The 21,936-nt window shown below is 39.4% G+C and overlaps 1 protein-coding gene across 1 annotated transcript in view; it reads left to right on the forward strand.

The window, feature by feature from the left end:
- The window catches only part of LOC133208241 (GTP-binding protein Rit2), a 132,675-nt gene that overhangs the window by 27,916 nt on the left and 82,823 nt on the right, over window positions 1-21,936 (forward strand). Inside the window, exon 3 of the mRNA XM_061345968.1 lies at window positions 12,530-12,721. Within this exon, the coding sequence (XP_061201952.1) occupies window positions 12,530-12,721 (192 nt within the window). The remainder of the gene's footprint in view (window positions 1-12,529; window positions 12,722-21,936) is intronic.

A 21,936-nucleotide genomic window follows, 5' to 3' on the forward strand; every position in this document is an offset into this window, starting at 1 on the left:
ACCAGATTGTGTCACGTGTTGATTTAAATCAGTCAGTAATCAAACTAACCTCACAAACCAGTGATTTTCAGAAAGTTTGAAAATTTAGACATACCAGTTTGAAGTCTCAGACTCATCTGAATGAAGATGAGATTAATGTTTTCATGAATTAACCTGATATAATAACTCAGATTAAGAAACAAAAGTCTTTATTTTTCATTAATTCATTCTCTATATTGAGGACTTTAGAGTTTCATAAACTATCTCCAGTAATCAGAGATTTAAAGGTGTTTTAAAGGTGTTTCTCCCTGAAACAATACCTTAGCCTTGGCCATATTGACTACCATCAGTGGTCCACCTTGGCCTCCAATCGGGAGACTTGGAGGCACACCATACATAATGCCGCTGACTCCTTTGAGAGTTCACGAAGAACTAGTCTCGAGGAGAAAAGACAACGCAGGAAGAATCGTGTCCCACCTGTTCCACCCAAGGAGACCTTCTGCTGTGCTTTTTGTAGCCGGATTTGCCTATCCCACATTGGCCTTCTTAGTCATCAGCGCGCTTGTAGTAAGCGTGGGTAAATGCCCTTCCCAAATCTTCGTTCGCGAAGTCAAGCCATGATGATGATGATGATGATGATGATGAAAGGTGTTTTAACTGGTGTGAAAGAATCCTTTTTTTTCCATGCACAAAAATTAGTCTTCAGAAAGAATCCTGAACTGGGATCTAGTGATATACCAGACCCTGTCTGGGACTGCAGACCTGTTTCTGGAGGAAACAGGTTCATGTTGAAGAATGTAAGTGTAGGATAGGGGAATTATCTTAGAATGTTTTCAGACAAAATTTTGTGAAAATTATGGATATAAGACTGTGCTTGTATTTCCTGTCCAGTGTGAGTCTTACCATATTTCTTAAATTGTCAACCATCCATTTACTTGACTGACTCATCTTGGACTGTCTTCTTGCCCATAGGCAAGGTCTTGTGGCACTCCCTGGCATTCACTCCACCCAGGTGAGCTTATCTCTTCCATTTCCAGAGTGTATGCTGACCCTGCAAAATAGCAGTTAAGAAATAATGCTGCTGTTTGTCACAAAAGTGAAAATCATACCTGTGTCTCCTGGAAAAGATGACCTGTCATGAATATTCTTCTTCCTGCATGTTTCTCTTTCCAGGTAAATGAATTAGCTTAAACAGGGGAAGGAGTGGACAGTCAAATAGGTACTGATTTCGATAGGGTTTATATTGTTGCCTGGTTGTCTTCTATGTTATGGATTAAGTTCTGTATCTGTCTCAGCTTTTTACTTGTACATTCCCAGAGTTAAGAAAAGGCTATTGATTTTGTACAATGTGGAGTTCATAATATTGCCTTGGAAAGTTGTCAGATTAAGTTCAGAAAGACATTAATCTGCTAGGAACATGGAATGCATCCTTTATGTTATTTCTATACCGTTCCCATCATCACTGATGTGCATTTTGTCTCACAATTCAAAGAAGGAAAGGGATATTGCTGTTTTATAACAGAAGCAAGGATTTCTTCCTGTAATTATAAGGCGTGAGACACTGGCTCATCATTAATCAAGGGACTCATTATAATAATAATCCACTTCCACTGCAGGCTTACAGACTAATTCTCATTTATATTAATCCCATTTTGAACTGCTCCTGAATCATTACTAGAGCAGGCAAAAAGGGTCGTGAGACAGGGGTTTGATGTACACAACCAGAATGGTGTAGAGACTTGGTGCAGAGAGGAATCAATCCCTGTCCTCCAGTATTTAAGCCGGAGCTCCTGCATTTTCTTTGATCTGTGTCTGAGCTGATATGCAGCTCTCTTCCTTCCTCCCAGTGATGTGGCAGATGGTTTAGGCTGGCACAGGTGGCTGAGTACCACCTGCTGCAGCTTTTTCCGTATCTTTTACTGTATAACTCCTTTTGTTGTTGCTGTTTGGAAAGGAAGACTGGAGACAGGAAAGAAGCAAAAAGAGCATGAAAGTGATGCTGATATTGTTCAGGGCTTTCTTGTTTTCTGTTGTGTCATTGCTGGGAACCTTTAGCTGGTGCCTGCTGCAGTGCTGCGAGCAGTTTTGGAACTTTGACTTCTGTGATAAAAAAAAGTGTGTCTGTTTATTATCTCCTGCTGTAACTTAACCCATGCTGAGGGATAGATTACATTTCCTACTGCTGAGTCCTGTGAAGTGAAAAACACTCTATTGGTTTTAGGCACTACATGTTACACCCTCTTGACCTTCTGAACTCCACTGGAAATAAAACAGCCTTGTAGAAAATAAATTAAAGCTTAAAATGAAGAAGAGGAGAAGCCTTATCCTCCAAATGCATGAAGTGTATGAGTGGGATGGAGCTGTGGTTGATATTGTGGACTTCAGAGGCTGGACTGGTATTTAGTATCTGTTGAGGTAGTGAGAGAGGTACCCTCAGAGAAACATTTCTCTGAGGACGGGTTGAATTACTCTCTAGAGTCAATCGTGTCTCTCTCCTGACTGTAGAGAGACTTGAAGAATAATGCAGAGTAGGTGACTACCTTTTTAGTGAGAAAACTGAGATTAAATGAGTCACATGCCTTGCTTCTAGATTACAGTATTATGGTGATTATGTAATATCCAGCCAATTTCCTATCTGCATGCTTTCTCATTTGAAATGTAACTGCTGAAGATTTCTTGCTGCTTGCATTGTGAATAAGCTTTTAAAAGCTACTTGCTTTTACACACACATACACTACCCCAAAGATAAAAAAAAACAAATAAATACCACAGCACTTTTCAACAGTGCACTTTATGACAAGCAGTGCCAGATGAATGGTACGTAATCTCAGTGTAGTCAACTCTGGTGTTTATGTTTGTAAGAGAATTTATTAACAGAGAGATATTGGAGGGTTGCACTTTGGCTTAAAAAATAATCTGTTGCTAAAAAATAATCTTTGACCATATTGGAAAAAGCTTTCTTAGGACAGAAGAAATTCTCAACTTTTTATTGACAGCCAAAATTTTTTTATTTTATTTTTAAGTGAACAATGCATTTTCATGTCTTTTATGTAGTATAGTCTTTGTTTGCGATTCTCTCATTCACTATTTGAAAGATTCCCCCCACCTGTCCTTTTTGATAATTTTACCCTTGTTTGTTCGTTGTCATAGATGAACAATAAGCTGCCCATTTCCAAGAACATCTAGTACACACACCCCGAGTGTTCACTAGAGATGTAAAAAACCCTTTCATAATAAGAATGACCCCTGCAGTAATCAGGGAGACAGCTTTGATTAAGAACATGTGTTAGCAGATTCCCTGTTTTAAAGTCAAGCAGAAGACAAGAAGATATAGAAAATGGCGTTTTAAAACTGCAAGGCTAGTCTCCCTGGGGAGACTCTGACCTCCTTCAGAGATACAAACCAAGATCATAAAAAAGAAGAGACATCAAAATGTGTGGGGTGTGTGTGTAGTTTGAAAACATGACACCTTTGTTTCTGAGGTGCTGCATCTTTAAATTTCTAAGCACTACACATCTGAGGAGTGTGGAGGAGGACCACACTTCTAAGAGCTGCACTGTGTTTACTCCTCAAACACATCACCACACAATGAAAAAGATATGGTGACCCCCTGCTCATTGCCTGTGTAATATTTTGTTAGTTCTTCTTTCTTCTTCTCCCCCTCCCTTTTTCTCTTTTGGAGGATGCCACAGCTGTCTATTAGCAATGTGTATCACAGGAAAAATGACTTCAGATTTGAGTTTTGCTGATGTAAAACGGTGATGTGGAAGAGGTTGCTTCTTAACAATTTCTATTTTGAGTTGGGTAATAGAAGCTTTTCTAGCCCAGCACTCTTTCACCAGCATTGTTCAGGAGAAAATACTTAGGAAACAGTGAAGAACCAAGCTTGGCTTCAGTGAACTTTGTTATATGCTTTCCTAGGATCTTTCAGTCAGCAAGTTACGGTTGTCCTGAGCTGAACATTAGATCCAGAATGTTATGTCTGATAGCAGCCCATAAACTAATCATCCATAAAGATCTAAGTATCTAAGCGTGGTTTGACTTTGCTGATCAATGCTTTTGCATTCTGGAGATATTAAGTTACTGATCTTATTTGGAAAGGATTGTAATCACCACCAACAACAACAGAAAAGAAGACATGCACACTGTATTTATATATTAAAAAAAAATAAATTTTTAAACTAATTAAAAATATTGATCTTTATGGAAAGCTTTCTTCTGTTCATTATGAAAAGTGTAATAAAAGAGGATGAATGAAAATGAAAGAAGGAAAACAGAGGTTAAATATTTTCTTCTTTGCTAAGTTGCTCTCCTGAAAGCTAATAGAAAAGCTAACAACATATACAGTATGATGAAATCTGGGACCAGTCTCCCAAGGATCAGTATGGAAGTATTTCTTGGGCATGAGTGGATTGTGAAAGCCAAAGTGCTGCTCGAGTTGAAACTTTTGAGAGATATAAAAGACAAGGAGAGGCTTCTGCAGGCACACTGGTAACTAATTGAAGGCAAGGAAAAATGTAGGGCTGCTGCTGAGTGGCATAATGATGAGGAACATGGAAAGGACTAACACTCTTAGGGCTTTATCCCAGCCTTTACAGACACACTGTGTTTAGCAGAGGGGGGTCAACAAGGGACAAGTAAGTTAAACTGGGTGTAAACAAGTTAACTAAACTATGTGAGTAAGCTTGGGTCAATTGCTGAGGTGAGTAGCTTGAGAGCAAATAGGCTGCAACGCAGAGCTCGGGGCGTAGAGAGTGCCTGCACTGGTCTGGTGAGGGGAGGGTGCACAATGGGCAGGGATGCACTCGGTGCTCCCTGAGGGAGGTGCTCCTGCAGCAGGGGCTGAGCTGCGGACGCTGTCAATAGGCTGCAAGATGTCAGGGAAGCTGAGGGGAAGCAGGACTGCTTGCTCTAGGCCCAAACTGTGCAGGGGCCTCAAGCGTCCCCTCTAGCTCATGGAGGAAAGAAGGAGGCCGTTAACCCAGGAAACTGGGAAAGAGTAACAACAAAAAGAAAAAAAAGAAAAAAAGAAAAAAAGGAGGAAGAGGACAATTAAAAGCAAGGGGTCTTCCTCCTACAGCTGTTGTCCCCACCCAGAACCGCTTTGCTTTCCTGCAGGTGGCTAATGAGGAAACACGCTCACACCATGACCAATCAACTGATGAACTGGTAAAGATGATCACTACTGGTGCTGCCAGGAAAAAGCGGTGGGTCATAGTAGTAGGGGATTCTACTTTGAAAGGAACAGAGGCACCCATCTGTCAGGCTGACCCAGTCTCAAGGAAGGTGTGTTGCCTTCCAGGGCCTCGGATCAGAGATTTTGCAGAGAGGCTGCCTGGTCTAGGAAGCCCCACTGTCTATTACCCACTTCTAGTGATCCATGTGGGTGCTAATGACACAGATAGCAGTAGCCCAGAGAACATAAAGAAGGACTGCAGAGCCCTTGGAAGAGATGGTATGGGGCTCTGGAGCTCATATAGTCTTTTAGTCAATTCTCCAGGATAAAGGGGAGGACCTTAAAAAGGCTAGGAGGATTGGTCAGGTTAGTAAATGGTTAGAAGTGTGGTGCCATAGTCAGGGGTTTGGGCATCTACAGCATGGACTCAATTTAGTAGGCAAGGTCTACTGGGGGTGCTGGAGATGGTCTGACGAGGGAAAGAGCAGCTTTGGTAGATTCCAGACTGGTCAAGGATACTTTAAATTAGATGTGTTGGGGTAGGGGGGCATCATTCCATTCCAACACACCAAGTCAATTGCCAGCACCTATAATAAATGCTCAGAGCAATGTAGAGATATTCCAGCTGCTCCAGCCAATGAGCCGGCTTCATTTGGAGCTCGGTTCAGATGCCTCTATACAAATGCCCATAGCATGGGTAACAAACAAGAGGAATTGGAGATGTGTGTACGTCTACGGGATTATGATATAATATGCATTTCAGAAACATGGTGGGATGGCTCCTATGACTGGAGTGTTGGAATGAAAGGTTACAAGCTCTTTAGAAAAGACAGGACCAGCAGGTGGGATGGGGGAGTTGCTATTAATGTTAGGTATAGGCTGGAGAGTATGGAACTCTGTCTGGGGACAGGTGAGGCATCAACAGAGAGTTTGTGTTAAAGGGAGAACGGCTATGGGGGACATTACTGTGAGGATCTGTTACAGACCACCTGATCAAGAGGACTTTGTGGATGAAGCACTCTATAGACAGACAGGAACAGCCTCATGCTGGCAGGCCCTTGTTCTCATGGAGGACTTCAGCCACCTGGTTATCTCTTGGAGGGATGGTACAGCCCAGCACAAGCAATCCAGGATGTTCCTCGATTGTGTGGAAGACAACTTTGTTCTGGAAGTAATAGAGGAGCCAACAAGGAGAAATGCCATGCTTGACCTCGTGCTCAACAGCAGGGAAGAGCTCATTGGAAAAGTGATGCTTCAGGGCAGCCATGGTTGCAGCGATCATGAGATGGTCAAATTTGAGATCTTCAGGGCAGTGGGAAGAGCATGCAGCAAGCTCAGTGTCCTGAACTTCAAGAGAGGAGACATTGGCCTCTTCTGGAACCTGCTTAGCAAGGTTCCATGGGATATAGCTGTAGAGGGTACAGGGCGCCAACACTGTGATATTCAAGGATCACCTGCTACAAGCTCAGGAGTGTTGTATTCCGAATAGAAGGAAGTGCAGCAGGAGGGCCAGGAGACTTCCATGCATGGATAAGGAGCTGCCGAAGAAATTTAGAGGGGAAAAAAGAGGCTTATAGAAGGTGGAAGCAGGGACAGGAGGCCTGGGAATAATACAGTGATGTGATATGGGAAACTAGGGATCAGGTTAAGAGACCTAAAACCCAGTTAGAATTAAGCTTGTCAAGGGATGTGAAAGATAACAGGAGGGGATTCTATAGGCACACTGCAAATAAAAGACAGACTAGGGACAACGTGGCCCTCCTCCGGAAGCTATCAGGAGAAATGGATACCCTGGATTTGGAGAAGGCTGGGGTTCTTAATGACTTCTTTATCTCGGTCTTCACTGGGAAATGCTCTAACCAAACCAGCCAAGTCTTGGAAGGCAGATGCAGGGACTGTGAGAATGAAGAACTTGGGCCCACTGTAGGAGACGATCTGGTTCGAGACCATCTTAAGAACCTGAAGTCCATGGGACCTAATGAAATCCATCTGTGGGTCCTGAAGGAGCAGGAGAATGAAGTTGCTAAGCCACTGTCCATCATATTTGAAAAATCATGGTAGTCAGGTGAAGATCCTGACGAGTGGAAAAGGGCAAATAGAACCCCCATTTTCAAGAAGGGGAAAATGGATGACTGAGGGAATTACAGACCAGTCTCACCTCTGTGCCTGGCAAAATCTTGGAACAGATTCTCCTGGAAGGCATGCTAAAGCACATGAAAAACAACAAGGTGGATGGTGATAGCCAGCATGGCTTCACTAAAGGATAATCCTGGCTGACCAATTTGGTGTCCTTGTATGATGGGGCTACAGAACTGATGGACAGAGGTAGAGCAGTTGATGTCATCTACCTGGATTTATGCAAGGCGTTTGATACTGTCCCACACAACATCTTTGTCTTTAAATTGGAGAGACATCAATTTGGTGAATGGACCACTCAGTGGATAAAGAACTGGCTGGACGGCCACACGCAAAGAGTTATGGTCAATGGCTCAATGTCCAACTGGAGACCAGTAACGAGTGGTGTCCCCGAGGGATCAGTGTTGGAACTGGCCTTGTTCATCATCTTTGTTGGTAACATGGACAGTGGGATTGAATGAACCCTCAACAAATCTGCCAATGACACCAAGCTGTGTGATTCAGTTGATATGCTGGAGAAAAGGAATGCCATCCAGAGGGACCTTGACACGCTTGTGAGGTGGGCTGGCACCAACCTTATGAAGTTTAACCATGCCACATGCAAAGTCCTAGCTTCAGCCTGGGCAGAGAAGAGATTCAGAGCAGCCATGCAGAGAAGTACTTGGGGTGTTGGTTGATGAGAAACTTAACATGAGCCAGCTTCAGTGTGCACTCACAGCCCAGAAAGCCAACCGTATCCTGGGCTGCATCAAAAGGAGCATGACCAGCAGGTTGAAGGAGGTGATCCTACCCATTTGCTCTCGGGAGACCTCACTTGGAGTATTGTGTACAGTTCTGGTGTCCTCAACATGAAAAGGACATGGAACTATTGGAACAAGTCCAGAGGAGGACCTCGAGGATGATCAGGGTACTGGAGCACCTCCTGTATGAAGACAGGCTGAGAAAGTTGAGGCTGTTGAGCCTGGAGAAGGAAAGGCTGTGTGGAGACCTCATAGCAGCCTTCCAGTGCCTTAATGGGGCTTATAAGGATGCTGGGGAGGGACTCTTCATTAAGGACTGTAGTGATAGGACAAGGGGTAATGGGTTAAAATTTAAACAGAGGAAGTTTAGATTGGCTATAAGGAGGAAGTTCTTTACTGTGAGGATGGTGAGGTACTAGAATGGGTTGTCCAGCAAAGTTGTGAATGCTGCATCCTTGGCGGTGTTCAAGGCCAGGTTGGACAGATCCTTGGGTGGCATGCTTTAGTGTGAGGTGTCCCTGCACACAGCAGGAGGACTGGAACTGGATGATATTAAGGTCCTTTCCAACCCTAACTATTCTGTGATTCTATAATTTTGATACAACAGGATGTGATGCATCTGAGCATGTTGAGGGATCTGCTTTATGTCATTGTAAGGCCATCCTGTCATTGAGAAATCATGGCAGATTCATGTTAACTAATAAAAGGCAAATGTTACATCTGCTTAGAAGCAGCTATCATTGAGAGATTTGCTTGCTAAGTTTCTTCAACAACAGGTAGACATATATAAGCACATGAGGATTAGTATTAGGTTTTTTGCTACATTCATTTATAATGGAAAAAGAAAAGGAAAAAGTTATTCTGTGTTCTTTCAACTTTTAGAAAAGTCTTATTTTGTTTCTATCTAGACTTGATGCTTATTCTCAAGTATAACATGTCTCCCAAGATGAACGGTGATTTTGTTTCAGAAGATTTCTTACCACACTTTTCAGTTAAAGTCTTAGTCATAATACACAAGAGAGTATTAGAAACTGATGTCAAGCTCCAAAGTGCTATAAGCATGACAAATCTTCACTTTAAGTCTCAGGATTGATTTCCTTTTGAGGAGGTGTGATCTCCTTCTGTCTCTTCCCCTTGGCACTTACTGACTTGGGAACGTTTCATATTTTCCCCTTACTGAGTAGCAAATAGCATCAAGTACTATTTGTGAATAATTTTTTAAAAAGTCACTTTTACAGCAGGAAACAATTAATGTGCCAGCTGCACAGATATGCTGTTGTGTATTTTATAAGATAATCAACCCAAATCTAAAAAAAATCCACTGAAAAGTTTGTGAAACTTTTGGGTCTATCTCCATATACCTCTGAACATAAAAAAAAAAAAAAAAAAAAAGGTCAACTTGGATTTTTGTTCTGCTTGCTGTAGAGATACATGAAGACTGTGAAATTGGAGTAGGACTCAAAAAAAAAAAGAACAGAGAATTTAATTACATGTTAGTCCTTCCTCATTTATATGTAATATCCATACATTATTGGAAGGGGTATAGTATGTTTATTGGAAATGATTCTAATTCGTTGTCTTAGTGTATATTATTATTATATTGGGTTTCTTGGTAAACAGAGAAGTAAACACATTTTTGTTGAAATCCATGAAAAGGCTTTTTCATGTTTGACCTTGGAGTCCTTGACTCGGTAATGAGCAATTATGCCAAGGGAAAAAGCTGAGAAGTGAAAGTCAGCATCAGAAAAATAAGAATGGAAAAGACTGAGTTAACAACAGAAAACCAAGTGGATGTGCCCAGTCTAGTTTACACGGAATAATTAATGCCTCTGAAGATGGATCACTGCAAACTTGACACTAAGGTATTTTGGCTGTTTAGTCCAATATATCAGCAGCCATAACACGTCATAATAAAATATTGCAGAAGAAAATTCATTCATATCCTTAAAGTCATGCCCAGGCATGAACCAGAATACATAGGTAAGTGACTCAGCCTCAAGAATGGCAGTGCCTAAAAGCTGAATACTTCATCCCTTTGGAATGATTCAATGTAAAATTAGGAACCCAGAGTATCCTGGCAGTCAAGAAAAGCCGTTAAGCATTCCAGGGAACTGGTCCTGGGAGTCCCCACATTGAAGAACCTCACTTACTGTGAATAACTTAAACAGGACTATGTGACCTAATTCCTTCTTAGTTTGCCATAAATGGCTATAAGAGAATGTTCTGAGCACTTCTGGAGGTGAACCAACTCCCTTAAGCAGAGCTCATTCTTTGTAAAAGTCTGTGTAGAATAATCATACAGTGTTACAGTACCTGATTTATGAAATCTCTAACACAGGAAGACAGATTTTCTGGGCTGGCATTTAAGTTCTATACCAAAGCATCTACTTTTGGGAGTTTGAATAGGAGCTAGCAGGTTCATTCAATTGTGTAAATATTCATCTGTCTCTAGAACAGGTAAACAAAACATAGGTAATTAGGGACCTAAGGAATAACTATTTTTCATGAACAGACGCGATCTGTAGTCCATTAATTGCATTGACTACCTTACTATTATTTGTAATGGGGGCTTAGATAGTGGCCTGCAGCTGCAGAGGCAGCTAAATTCAGTTTAACTCTGCATAAGGTTTACATTTTCTGCTCAGCTAAAGGGATGAAGGCCTTGTTCAGCCTGTTCTACAAAGGAGGCTACTCTACTAATCATGGGTAGTTCTAGGTGAACGATACAAAGAGAAGAAAATCAGGGTCACAGAGGATGAGGGGCTTGGAAAGATTGTTGTTCTGTCAGGAAAGCCTGGGATCTGAGGGTAAGTAAGGGAAAGGGATTATGTCTGTGTGTTTAGTTATTAACACTCCCTGCTCACAATTTGGAGACCTTGGTATTGCACTGGTTATTAATCCAGTGACTCTCTTATGCAGACCGCAGGCAAAGACCTGGGAGCAGAGACAGAACTCCCCTCACTGTCTTGCCCAAACCAGCGGACTACAGAATCCCTTTAGACATCCTCTGTGTTTTTCCCTACCACTGCCCTACTTCTTACACATCCAGTTGAGATAGGGTGGGATAGAATATAGCTTGATCCACTCTATGCTGTAGTTTGGTAGTTAATAAACTCCTGGGATGCCAGTGGTGATAGTTTATAGAGATTATGAAATTCTGAGTAAGTCTCATAGCAGAATCCTACCCTTAAATTGCCTGTTAGTCTGCTATTTTGGAACTTAGTCTATGAACTTTTTCCTGTAGCAGGTGAAATATTTTGAGTGATATGTAAGAAAGCCCTTGGGTAAAAGATACATCATGAATAAATGATAATGGTCAACATGAAAATCTATTCACAGGAAGTATTATCAATCAATATGAGTGACTACTGAGAGAGATTTAAGGGTGAGACTTTTGAAAGAGCATAAGCAATCCATTTCCCTTGAATTTTCAGCAAGAACTGAGGACATATATATATATATATATATATATATATGTTTTAAAATCCTAGCCTAAATTCTCAGCGGACTAAATAATAGAAGACTTGATATTGCATCCTGCTGCTATTAGAAATGGTCCAGTGTTGATATGTGTATTCCTTACTTTATCAGACCTTCCTGAATCTTAATATCTCTGGCGAACTGACTCTCTCTGGAGGATTCTGATCCTGACTGACTGTTGCCATGGTATTGGGTTATTCTGGGCTGTGATCAAGAAGAGCAAACAAACTTGAAAAGGAAACTGACTTTAAAGCATATTCTCAAGCCACAGTACCTGAGACTAGTTTTTTAAAACTAGATCTTGATTTAGTTTTTTTTAATACAATGTGGCAGTTGTTAAATAATTCTAAAAACCCCAAACCAGAAATGTTTAAACAGAGGAAAATGCAGGAGGAGAAGACTGGGCCAATTCTCGCACTATTTGAAATTGTCCATTTTCATTTAATGGTGTTATCACACACTGAACTGAAACCCCTGATTTCTCTTAGAACATTTGAAAGAGCAGAACTTTTAGCATATTATATTCCTGTTTTACTATGCATATTCCAAAGCTGGTGGGAGACAATAAATGCCTTTCTGACATTACTGAGCTTTTGAATTGAGCGCATAATAAGGAATTTGTACCTGTCTTCAATCTCTAGATCACAATAGAGCTCTTCTCTTACACCTGTTAGTATTCATCCAACGGCAAATATGTACCAAAAGTGCTACAGAAGGTTCTAGAAATATGTGAGACCGTATTTTCTGTATCCAGGCACTGGCATAGTAAGTTCACATTCTTCAAGGACAAACTTCCCTTGATGAGAAAAGGAAAGAAAACGGTCCTAAGAGACATCCTGGTGGTGTATTATCCATGATGATGACCCCAGAAGGATGCACAAGTTTCATCAAGCAGTATTTAAAACAGTAAAACAAGGTGAAAATATGTGGGCATGAGGGAAGTTCTCAGCAAGTTTGTTATTTTTAAATGGGTAATTTTGTCTGCTGAATGACTGGGTATCTTCTTCCTATTCTACAGGCAGAATTCACAGCCATGAGGGACCAGTACATGCGAGGTGGAGAAGGCTTCATTATCTGCTATTCCATCACAGACCGCCAATCCTTTCAAGAAGCTGCTGAGTTTAAGGAACTCATTTATCGTGTCCGTCACACCTATGACATCCCCTTGGTGCTGGTGGGAAATAAAATAGATCTTGAAGAATTCAGGCAGGTAAGCAACTTCCCTGTTGCTTTTGGCTTGGTTTTCCTTGGCTACCTCAGAAATTTCTGTAGCATATATTGTATAGTACAACTGAGAATTATCAGCACAAGATGAGGTTTAATCAAGAGCAACACACTAGGATTAGTAATAAATTAAGAACTTACCATACTTTTCAATTATATGTTATGGATGTTAAAGCAGCTTTCATAGCATTCAGATGTTCTTTGGTTTTACTTTGAAAAGAATCCTGTTATTTTTGTTGGAAGTAATATGTTTGTTCAAAATGGAAAAAGATTCAGTCAGGATCTTTGTGGCAAAAAAAAAGAAAAACAACAAACAAATTGTTTTCTTTGGAAATTACTAGTTTTATTTAAAGCTTTTTCAAACTCAGACTGAAAAGAATTCTAGTTAAAATAGAGAAATTATAATCTATGGAATTATCTTTGCCTGAAAAAAAATCAGGATTTTCAGGTAAGATGGAAAAACACAAGCCTTGAATTCACTTTGATTTGTATACAAAATTTGAACTACTACCACCCATAGACCAGTAGATTTCTTTCACCATGAGAGCACTGACTGTGGCTCTCTCACAGTCTTTAGCAATCTTTACTCACTCTTTTGCTTCCTCTCTGCTTCTTCCTTGGTGTTTGTACTTATGTGTATGTGTGTGCAAAGGAATGAGCTGGAGAGACACCATCTTTGAATGGGTTGGTTTGTGAGCCAGCACTGAATGGAAAATATCCTTAATCTTAAACTTTAAAAAGGTGAAAGACCCAATTTTCCTGTATGGATCCCTTAAGAGGCTTTTTATACACACTATGATTCCTTTCAAATGACTGACTTCTGTGCAGACATATGTAACAGTTAAAGCAAATGATGTTTTTCAGTTCATTAGCATCTGTGCTCACATGATCCTGTCGACTCTTTTCCACTTATCCTGTCACTCTTCTCACCATTTCTTTGTCTTCTTTCTTCTACCTGAAGAAAATCCATTGCAATTTTAAGACTGAAATTAGCCCAGAAGATATGATGACATACATTTAAAACATCGCATCTATTTCCAGATCATTGACTTTCTCAGTAAATCACTGTGACAAAACCTTAATGGTAACAATCCAGCTGCAGTTTAACATGCAGCTTGAGCCTTCAAACAACACCATGTGTATCATGCAGTACAATCTGTGCAGCTTCTGAAATACTTGTATACCAGAGAGGGAGGAATGTGGATTCAGTTGTTCTGCTGAGAGAACAGGACATTTCACCTAATTCCAACAGAAACAGGACATGATTACCTGCAGTTACCTATAGATGAGGTTTCCAGGAATATTCTATTCAGTAAGAGATATTTGGCACTACCTCTTTCTCATCTTATGTTTTGTCAGGCTTTTCTATTTTATTCATTGTCAGTGTATATGAAAATATATGACTGATTTAAATGTTTTACATGCTCCTTAATGATCTTGTCTGGTCTCCTAAGCAGGATAATTAGTGTGCACCAGTGTGTGAATTGGATACCACAACCAGTTCTCAAGATCAAAGGGCATGGTGAGGCTCTGGAAATGATACTGGAAATTATGTCTTTGAGATGTCACAGACTCACAAAAAAACGTTAAACAAGGTTGTCACTGAAGATTCTGCCTTGAATGTGTATCAAGACAATTCCAAATTATGATCCTATAGTTTTTTTAGAAGCTTTCCATGAGCCAGGATTTAAGTCTTCAGAATTTTTTCATCCATTAGCCCTTTACAACTGTCAACAGGTATAGCAATGTCAGAAGGGCTTTTTCATATTCTTCAATCCAGACACTAAGGTACACAAGTATACCCGATTTAAACAACTGACAGAGAATAGGTGTCAGAATGCAATTATCTAGATTGGAATTTGGCCAGAGCAGCAAGGCTGATATTTTTGCTCTCTTTAACAACATTTTCTCCCTATGAAATTCATTAAAGCTACTGTAATGTAATTCATGGTATTTGGAAATATAACATTTAGTTCAACATTCCCGAGCATCATTTCCATTTAATGACAAATCTGCAACAATCAGATTATAGTAGCTTGATCAGACAAAGCTGTTGTTTGAAATGTGGTCCCCTACACAATACAGTTAATGAGGTATATGGCGTGCCTCAAATTTATCAAGAGGACTAGAAAAATAAAACTAATCTGCAATTAAAATTTTGTGCTAGGAGACACATTACTAAAAACAAAACCAACAAGCTTATTATTTTTAAAATAATGGGTTGTATTTTCTGATGGTTTTAGTGAAATTATTATTGTCTTTAAATATTCCTCTCATTTTTAATGTCTTAAGAAATGGGTTCGTCTACTGTCCTTAAAGCAAATTTTAATTATATTCATCAGCCTAAAGAATAAACACTTTCCATTTTCTCTGAAACAATGCGGGGGAGCAACTGTGTAAAAACTGTAGGGAAAAAAATACAATAACTCATTATCTGAATGTGCATATCCACTCTGGTGACAAGGTTTCCTATATCCTCCATTTCCTTCTACCCATTTTTTACTGCAGCTGTGCCCGATTCTTTCTGACATTGTTCTGTTTTATGTTCAGAGATTTACTGTGAAAGTGAGTGGGCAGGAATGGTTTGCACATTCATCTGTGTGGCCTAAAGAAATGTTCAAGTATTACATGTATTTTATCACATAAGTGTTTGATGTGAAAAACAGATCCCTATATGTTTGATTAGATACTTTTTTAATTGCAGTATTTTTAAAAGTTAAAGTCATTAGATTAATAAGGCTATCATGCCATTTTAATGTAATTTCTAATGTAATTAAAGTTTCGGAAACTTCTAGAACCAGATGGCATGAAGTACAGTAGATACTTTTACTTCAGGTAGGCTTTGCAGCTTTACCGCAGATGAATATATGGTTCTTACTGAAGTTTAAGATCTGTATAAAAGATAAATATCTGATTAAAATATATTAATCTTTAAAAATGTAATAAAAACATAATTCTATTTGAGCTTATATCATGCTAAATGCAGCTTTAAGGTATTTCATACTAAAGACATGTGGCACTGCTGAAGTCTTTTTTGAAAAAAATATCCATAAGACTGCCTATTGATCATTACAATATACTATATTCAGCGATTCAGAGGTGATCTGGCTATGTAAGTTCCTTTGAACAATGTGCTATAGGTCTGAGTTGGAAAGAATAGATACTTTATAGCAGGTTTTTCAAACTTTTAATTCCTATGTGAGAACCCCACTGGAAAATCTACCTATCTAGCATGAGGCAGTTTTTCCTATGCACTTTTGTTTGAACCCAGAGGAATAAGCTACAGGCTTGGCTGAGTCCATGGATAACATATTGATGTCCATTGAGTCCAAGGTTATGAGGTCAGCTCATGCTTCATTCAGCTCTTGGGCTCTCTGGGAAGCCTGTCATCAAAGTTGTTAGTTTTGCCAGTACAGTTTTGGTCCTGAAAAGAATTATGCAGCTGTTTACCCTTCCACACATGAGTTGTCTTATTGGCTTCAAGCAGAAATCTGAGCATGAGCAAGACTTTTGAAAATATTTCCTTGCTTCTCTCTCCGTATAGAGCCTTCCTCCTTCACTAGGAAATGCAAAATCAATATGAAATTTGTGTTTAACATAGGATAGTATCTTACTTGGTGTGCAAATTAATTACAGGGGCTTCATTATATTTGCTTTCTGAAGTCTTATTATGCCATAAGATAATTCTCAAACCAAGATTACAGTGGTTTAATGCTTTCTCATGATCTGAACCAGTTGCCCACTTAACATTCTCACTTTGATGAGATTTTTCTGTTTTTTCCTCTGGAATTCATTCAAGATGAGCTGGTTGGTTATCAGATATTGTCAGCATCAACTTTTATATTTCTCGTGACAGTTGCACTATTTTCATTCTGGCTTCTAAAACCTTGAAATGTGTGTTTGAGAAAGTTAATTTTTTTTTGTTTTCTTTAAACAAACCCCAACAAACACAAAAACCAGCAACACTTGTTTTGGTTTCTTTTGTATAAATAACTGTTTAGTATATTTCAAACATTGTCAGTCTATACCTTCTGGTGCCTGTCTGAGGCACGAAAAACCTTACAGAATATGACATTATTTTATTTTCATTTTTCAGTGCATGACTATGAAGTGCTATTTACTAGATGCTCCAGTTCCATTTTCTTTTAAAAATATTTGGGTGGAAAGATTTGTCTACTGAAGACTCTTGTTCCCTACTTACCAGGACAGTGGCCTGCACATAGAATGAAAGATTTCATTGTTCTGAACTTTCTAAATGCATCTCAAAGGAAATGCTTTTTCTTCCATTTAATGACAAAGTAGTATACATTTGAGTTAACTGTAGACCTGGTAAAATGATTAAACACAATTTGTTGGAGAGATTCTCTATAAAATCCATCTAGAAAAACAGAATATATCACATATCCTTGAGGCTGATTTGGAGAAAACTCCAGGAACAAACTTGCCAACAAAGTTTTCAAGCTGACAAGCAGGTATTCTTTATAACGGTGCCGGGCTCCTCCTAACATGTGTCCCCCAGTTGCCACACAAGCATCCTTTTATAGACCCTGGGCAGACATACATATTCATGAGGCTACGTATGGATTACATAATTTTCCAGAAAGTTCCCCACATGCGTACAGAATTGTGATGGTGGTCTCTGAGGGTCATTTACTTCTTTCAACAATCTTCATCACTTCTGGCAGCCTTTGAAACACGCACAGTAGATACTCATACCAGTTTAATTGGTTTGTTAGCACCACAGACATAATAATCCTCCTATCTTCCTACTTATCAGTTAGTTTAACTGTAGCCCATCCTGGACACCTGCAGTTCCCAGATACTCCTTATCCCTGTGCCCTATTCTTCTAGACTGTTTTTCTTAAAACTATGTCAATAATAATGATTTATCTTGTGAGAATTCTCAGTATGTTCTCTAGCTGTACTCTATTTTTTTTTCCCTATGTATCATGCACCTCAGTAATTTTCCATTGCTACTGTTACAAAGCCATCAAACTTAACATTACTTCTAATAAAAACTAATTCTAAAGGTTTCTATATTCCATTTTGTGATTTCGTGCCCTTTTGTCTCAAGGTATATCATAAAATGAGATGTACCTGCCCATAAAGATACCTGTTTTTTTGTTGTAGAAGAAGACACAGACATCTAAGTTCCCAGCCTTTATGTGGCAATACTTGAGTGAGATGAATACTAATAAAATTGTTTAGGAAGTCCTTTCAGTTGAGAATCTATACTTACTGATTCATTCTGTTATTGTTGCTGCTAACTACAGACAACTTCTGAAAAATGCTCAGCTTGTCTTTCAGTTTTGAATTAATAAAATCTAATAAATAGTCATTCCTAGGTGGTGATCCCTTCCAAGTATTAGTGTGAGCTATGACCTTAAAATATTTCTGATGCATTCGGGCAGGCTTAACCTACATAATGACTACAAAAAGCATAACAGTATCCATAATGAACAAAAGCCAAAGGAGAACATGGTGCAGAAGAACAAATTCCTTAAAACTGCTGATTTGACTGTTGCATTGAATTTTTAAATTGATTCATTCACCCATCTTGATGTCAACTCAGCTGTTCATTTTCCATGGACATCCATGTAGTTCCACTTTGCTAGCATGAATGCCTGCTGAAAATGAATTATACTTGCAAGGAGTTGCCATCATCATTTATATTTGCTTGCCTGCATATTGCCTATCCCACCTCATACTCTTTGTTAGCTCTTCAGTTTCTGAATAATATAAGCCATTTTTGCTTTTATGATTGAGCTATGACAGTTGCCTTAATATTTGGAACAGAATCTAGTGAAAGTTGTCATGATGTTTTATGATCTTAGAAAACTGTCAAACCTTTGATAACCACTTTCCTACATTACCAAAATATGTGTCTGGATCCTGTCATGTTCCTCTATACCTCTAATTTCTAATTTATTTTTAATTGCTTTTGATTTTTCAAACTTTCTTCCAGACTGCTCACCATACTCAGAGTTCTTCTTACTATATCTTAAATAAAATAAATATTTGCTTAATATTTAGTATATTAGTATTTGCTACCCTGCACGCCCCCCTCCCCCCCAAAAAAAAAAGTGTGTGCTATTCTATGCCAATGGAATTATAGGAGTCAATTTGGCAGTTGTAGTCTCTTGAAAGGAAATTATATTAACTTTCTCTAGCAAACATACATTTTTATCTAGTTTACCTCTTTGTTTTTACAAAGCTTTTATATTTCCACAAAACTGCCCACACCACACGTTCATATTACTCAGGCTCTGTAAACGTAATCAGACACACAGACAAATGTAATGAAATTGTTAGTGTATTTCTTGTTTTATAATTGTGTTAACCTGCAGTGAACCGTCCAGTAAATCCCTGTAATCCCTTCAACAGAGCAGAAGACTTTTCAAGGGGACTAAGATGCAAGTAACAAGCTGTTCTGTAAGAAAAGAAGCAATAGAGAAACAGTAGCTGAAGTGCAGATCAAAAATGTTTCCAACAGAAAAGCTGGATACTCAGAGACATAAAGACGACTAATTGCATATAGTTAAAGCAGGACAATGCAGCAGGGGTATACACTGGAATAGCTCTACAAGGTCACTTCACAGCTAGGGAAATTAACTAGCAACACAGTTCATATTGTTTTAAACGGTTCCCGGCGTCTGCCTGCTTTACCTTCACCATCCACCTCAGAGACTTTTTCCTTCCCTTGTACCTGGGTCCTGATTTGGTGTGGCCAACCGTATCCTGGGCTGCATCAAAAGGAGCGTGATCAGCAGGTCGAAGGAGGTGATCCTGCCCCTTTACTTTGCTCTCAGGAGACCTCACTTGGAGTATTGCGTACAGTTCTGGTGTCCTCAACATAAAAAGGACATGGATCTGTTGGAAGAAGTCCAGAGGAGGGCCACGAGGATAATCAGGGAACTGGAGACCTCTGTATGAAGATAGGCTGAGAAAGTTGGGGCTGTTCAGCTTGGAGAAGAGAAGGCTGCGTGAAGACCTCACAGCAGCCTTCCAGAGGATGCTGGGGAGGGACTTTTCATTAGGGACTGTAGTGACAGGACAAGGGGTAACAGGTTAAAACTTAAACAGGGGAAGTTTAGATCTGATACAAGGAGGAAGTTCTTTATTGTGAGAGTGGTGAGGCACTGCAATGGGTTGCCAGGGAAGCTGTGAATATTCCATCTTTGGTGGGGTTCTAGGCCAGGATGGACAGAGCCTTGGGTGGCATGGTTTAGTGTGAGTTGTCCCTGCCCATGACAGGGGGGTTGGAACTGGATGATCTTAAGGTCCTTTCCAACCCTAACTATTCTATGATTCTGTGTTTGATTTAAGCAGGAGAATGCCTTGGAGAAGAAGTGTGAAGAGATACTCTCTTCAATGCTTTGGAGAAGGGGCAGAGATACTCTCTCACCTCTTTTGTTGATCTAGATTGCTCCTCAAGTTGAACTTGGCCTCAGATTTGTCTGTTCGGTCTGCAAACTGTGAGATCAGACACTATGAAGACTTAAATGCACTTCTCATTTGTCAGCCATGCCAGCAGGATCTTTCTTCTTAATTAAAGCAAGCAAGTTCTGTAGCAAAACTACCCACACACTCTGTCTGCAAAATAGCCTCATTTAGGACTTGTTTGTAAGTTCAGTGCTCTTGCTTTCCTTGAAGATTCTCAGAGGGAAAGCCATTGGCTACACAGTGACCACACAAAGAGGTACAGTTTGCTAGGAAAAGCACAGTGGTGTAATTCATTGAGTGACTAGGGGGCTTAGTCAGCACCCCAAGTCCTGTACTGGAAAGCAAAATTTGCAATAAAGCTAATTATCCCTGAAGGACTTCCATAGTTCACTTTTTTTTTGCCAGCAGAGAAAGTTGTAAGGAAGTTGCTGTGTGTGACTTCCACCACAGTTCCTGCCCTTCTCAAGATGCATTGCTCCAAAAATCTGGTTGCAATATTCCATTTTATCATTTTTGAACTTATTTGCTGAAATCTTCATTGTCCTGTCTGTGAATCTTTTACTTTACCCACGGTGCACAAGCCAGGCAGAGAGGAGAGAGGCATGAAAGTACCACATCAGGCAGTACTAACTGGGGCACAGGTCTGCGTCTCCACCATCCATGCCTGAAGCAATATGACCTCCCATCTCTCAAGATTTATTTTCTCATTTTCTGCACTGGGGTACATATATGTGAAATAGAATAGTGTGCAATGGGAAGGTATTTTCTTATATACATGCAGCTATTTTTGTATCAGCATAATCAAGATTTCCGGCTAACTCATATATATTATTTACTACAGTTCCAGTTCCAGAGACTATGTAAGTGTATGCTTAATTAGAGCAGAACTAATGCACGTTCTTCACATTAATCTGCACTTGAGCAAAAATGCTGTCCTGAAAGCGAGGCAGTAATGATCAACTTTGTAAAAACAAAAGTACCTTGGCAAAGTAGCAGGTTAGTATTGGAGGTAACATATAATGTTTATATAAACTGTGAGTATAAAAAACCTGTTTATGTAAAATGTGAGTTCCTGGTAGAAAGGAGAGTTTCTGTGTGTTTTTTCAGTAGCAGCTCATATTGAAAGGTATGTTGCCAGAATTTAGTTACAACTCATCATTTTGCAAACAATAAGAGCAGCATCTAGCATTTAAAGAAAATATTAATCAGTTTAATCATTTTGGGGGGTTGAAGATTTGATTGTATTCTTGTTTTGATTACTTTTCTCCCCTTCAAGGTGAATTAAAAAGTTACAGAGATTTCCTTTCATCCAGATCTAACTTGGCTAAGGATAGCAACATATAAGCTTCACACACTGCAGTGTTGTTTAAGTGGTGCAGTGATGAGAATAAGAAAAGAATCCCAAAAAACCTTTACCCAAAGAAACCAATCTAAAAATATGGAAAAAAAAAAAAATTGAAGGGGGAAAAATCTGTGTGTTATATCCATTCTGGAAACTTCCTATCTGTCATCCATACTGTCCAAATTTTACGCTATGAAATCTATCTATAATGGCAGCTTTCAAATCTCTGAGTTGTTTGATATAGCATAGTTAATTCAAGAATATCCTGAAAATTACCTGTGATAAAACAACATCATTGCCACAGCTGAAACTCAATATGTTAAATGTCTGTAAAATGTCACAATTCGGCCTTCAGTGCTAGTCATTTACAGTATTAATCACACAGTTTTACTGATCAGAAACCCAGAGCCAGTCTC

Source organism: Neopsephotus bourkii, unplaced genomic scaffold (genome assembly GCF_033783945.1).
Source record: "Neopsephotus bourkii isolate Nb327-2 ecotype Australia unplaced genomic scaffold, CSIRO-AGI_Nbou_v1 NB_247, whole genome shotgun sequence".
Lineage (NCBI taxonomy): Eukaryota > Metazoa > Chordata > Aves > Psittaciformes > Psittacidae > Neopsephotus > Neopsephotus bourkii.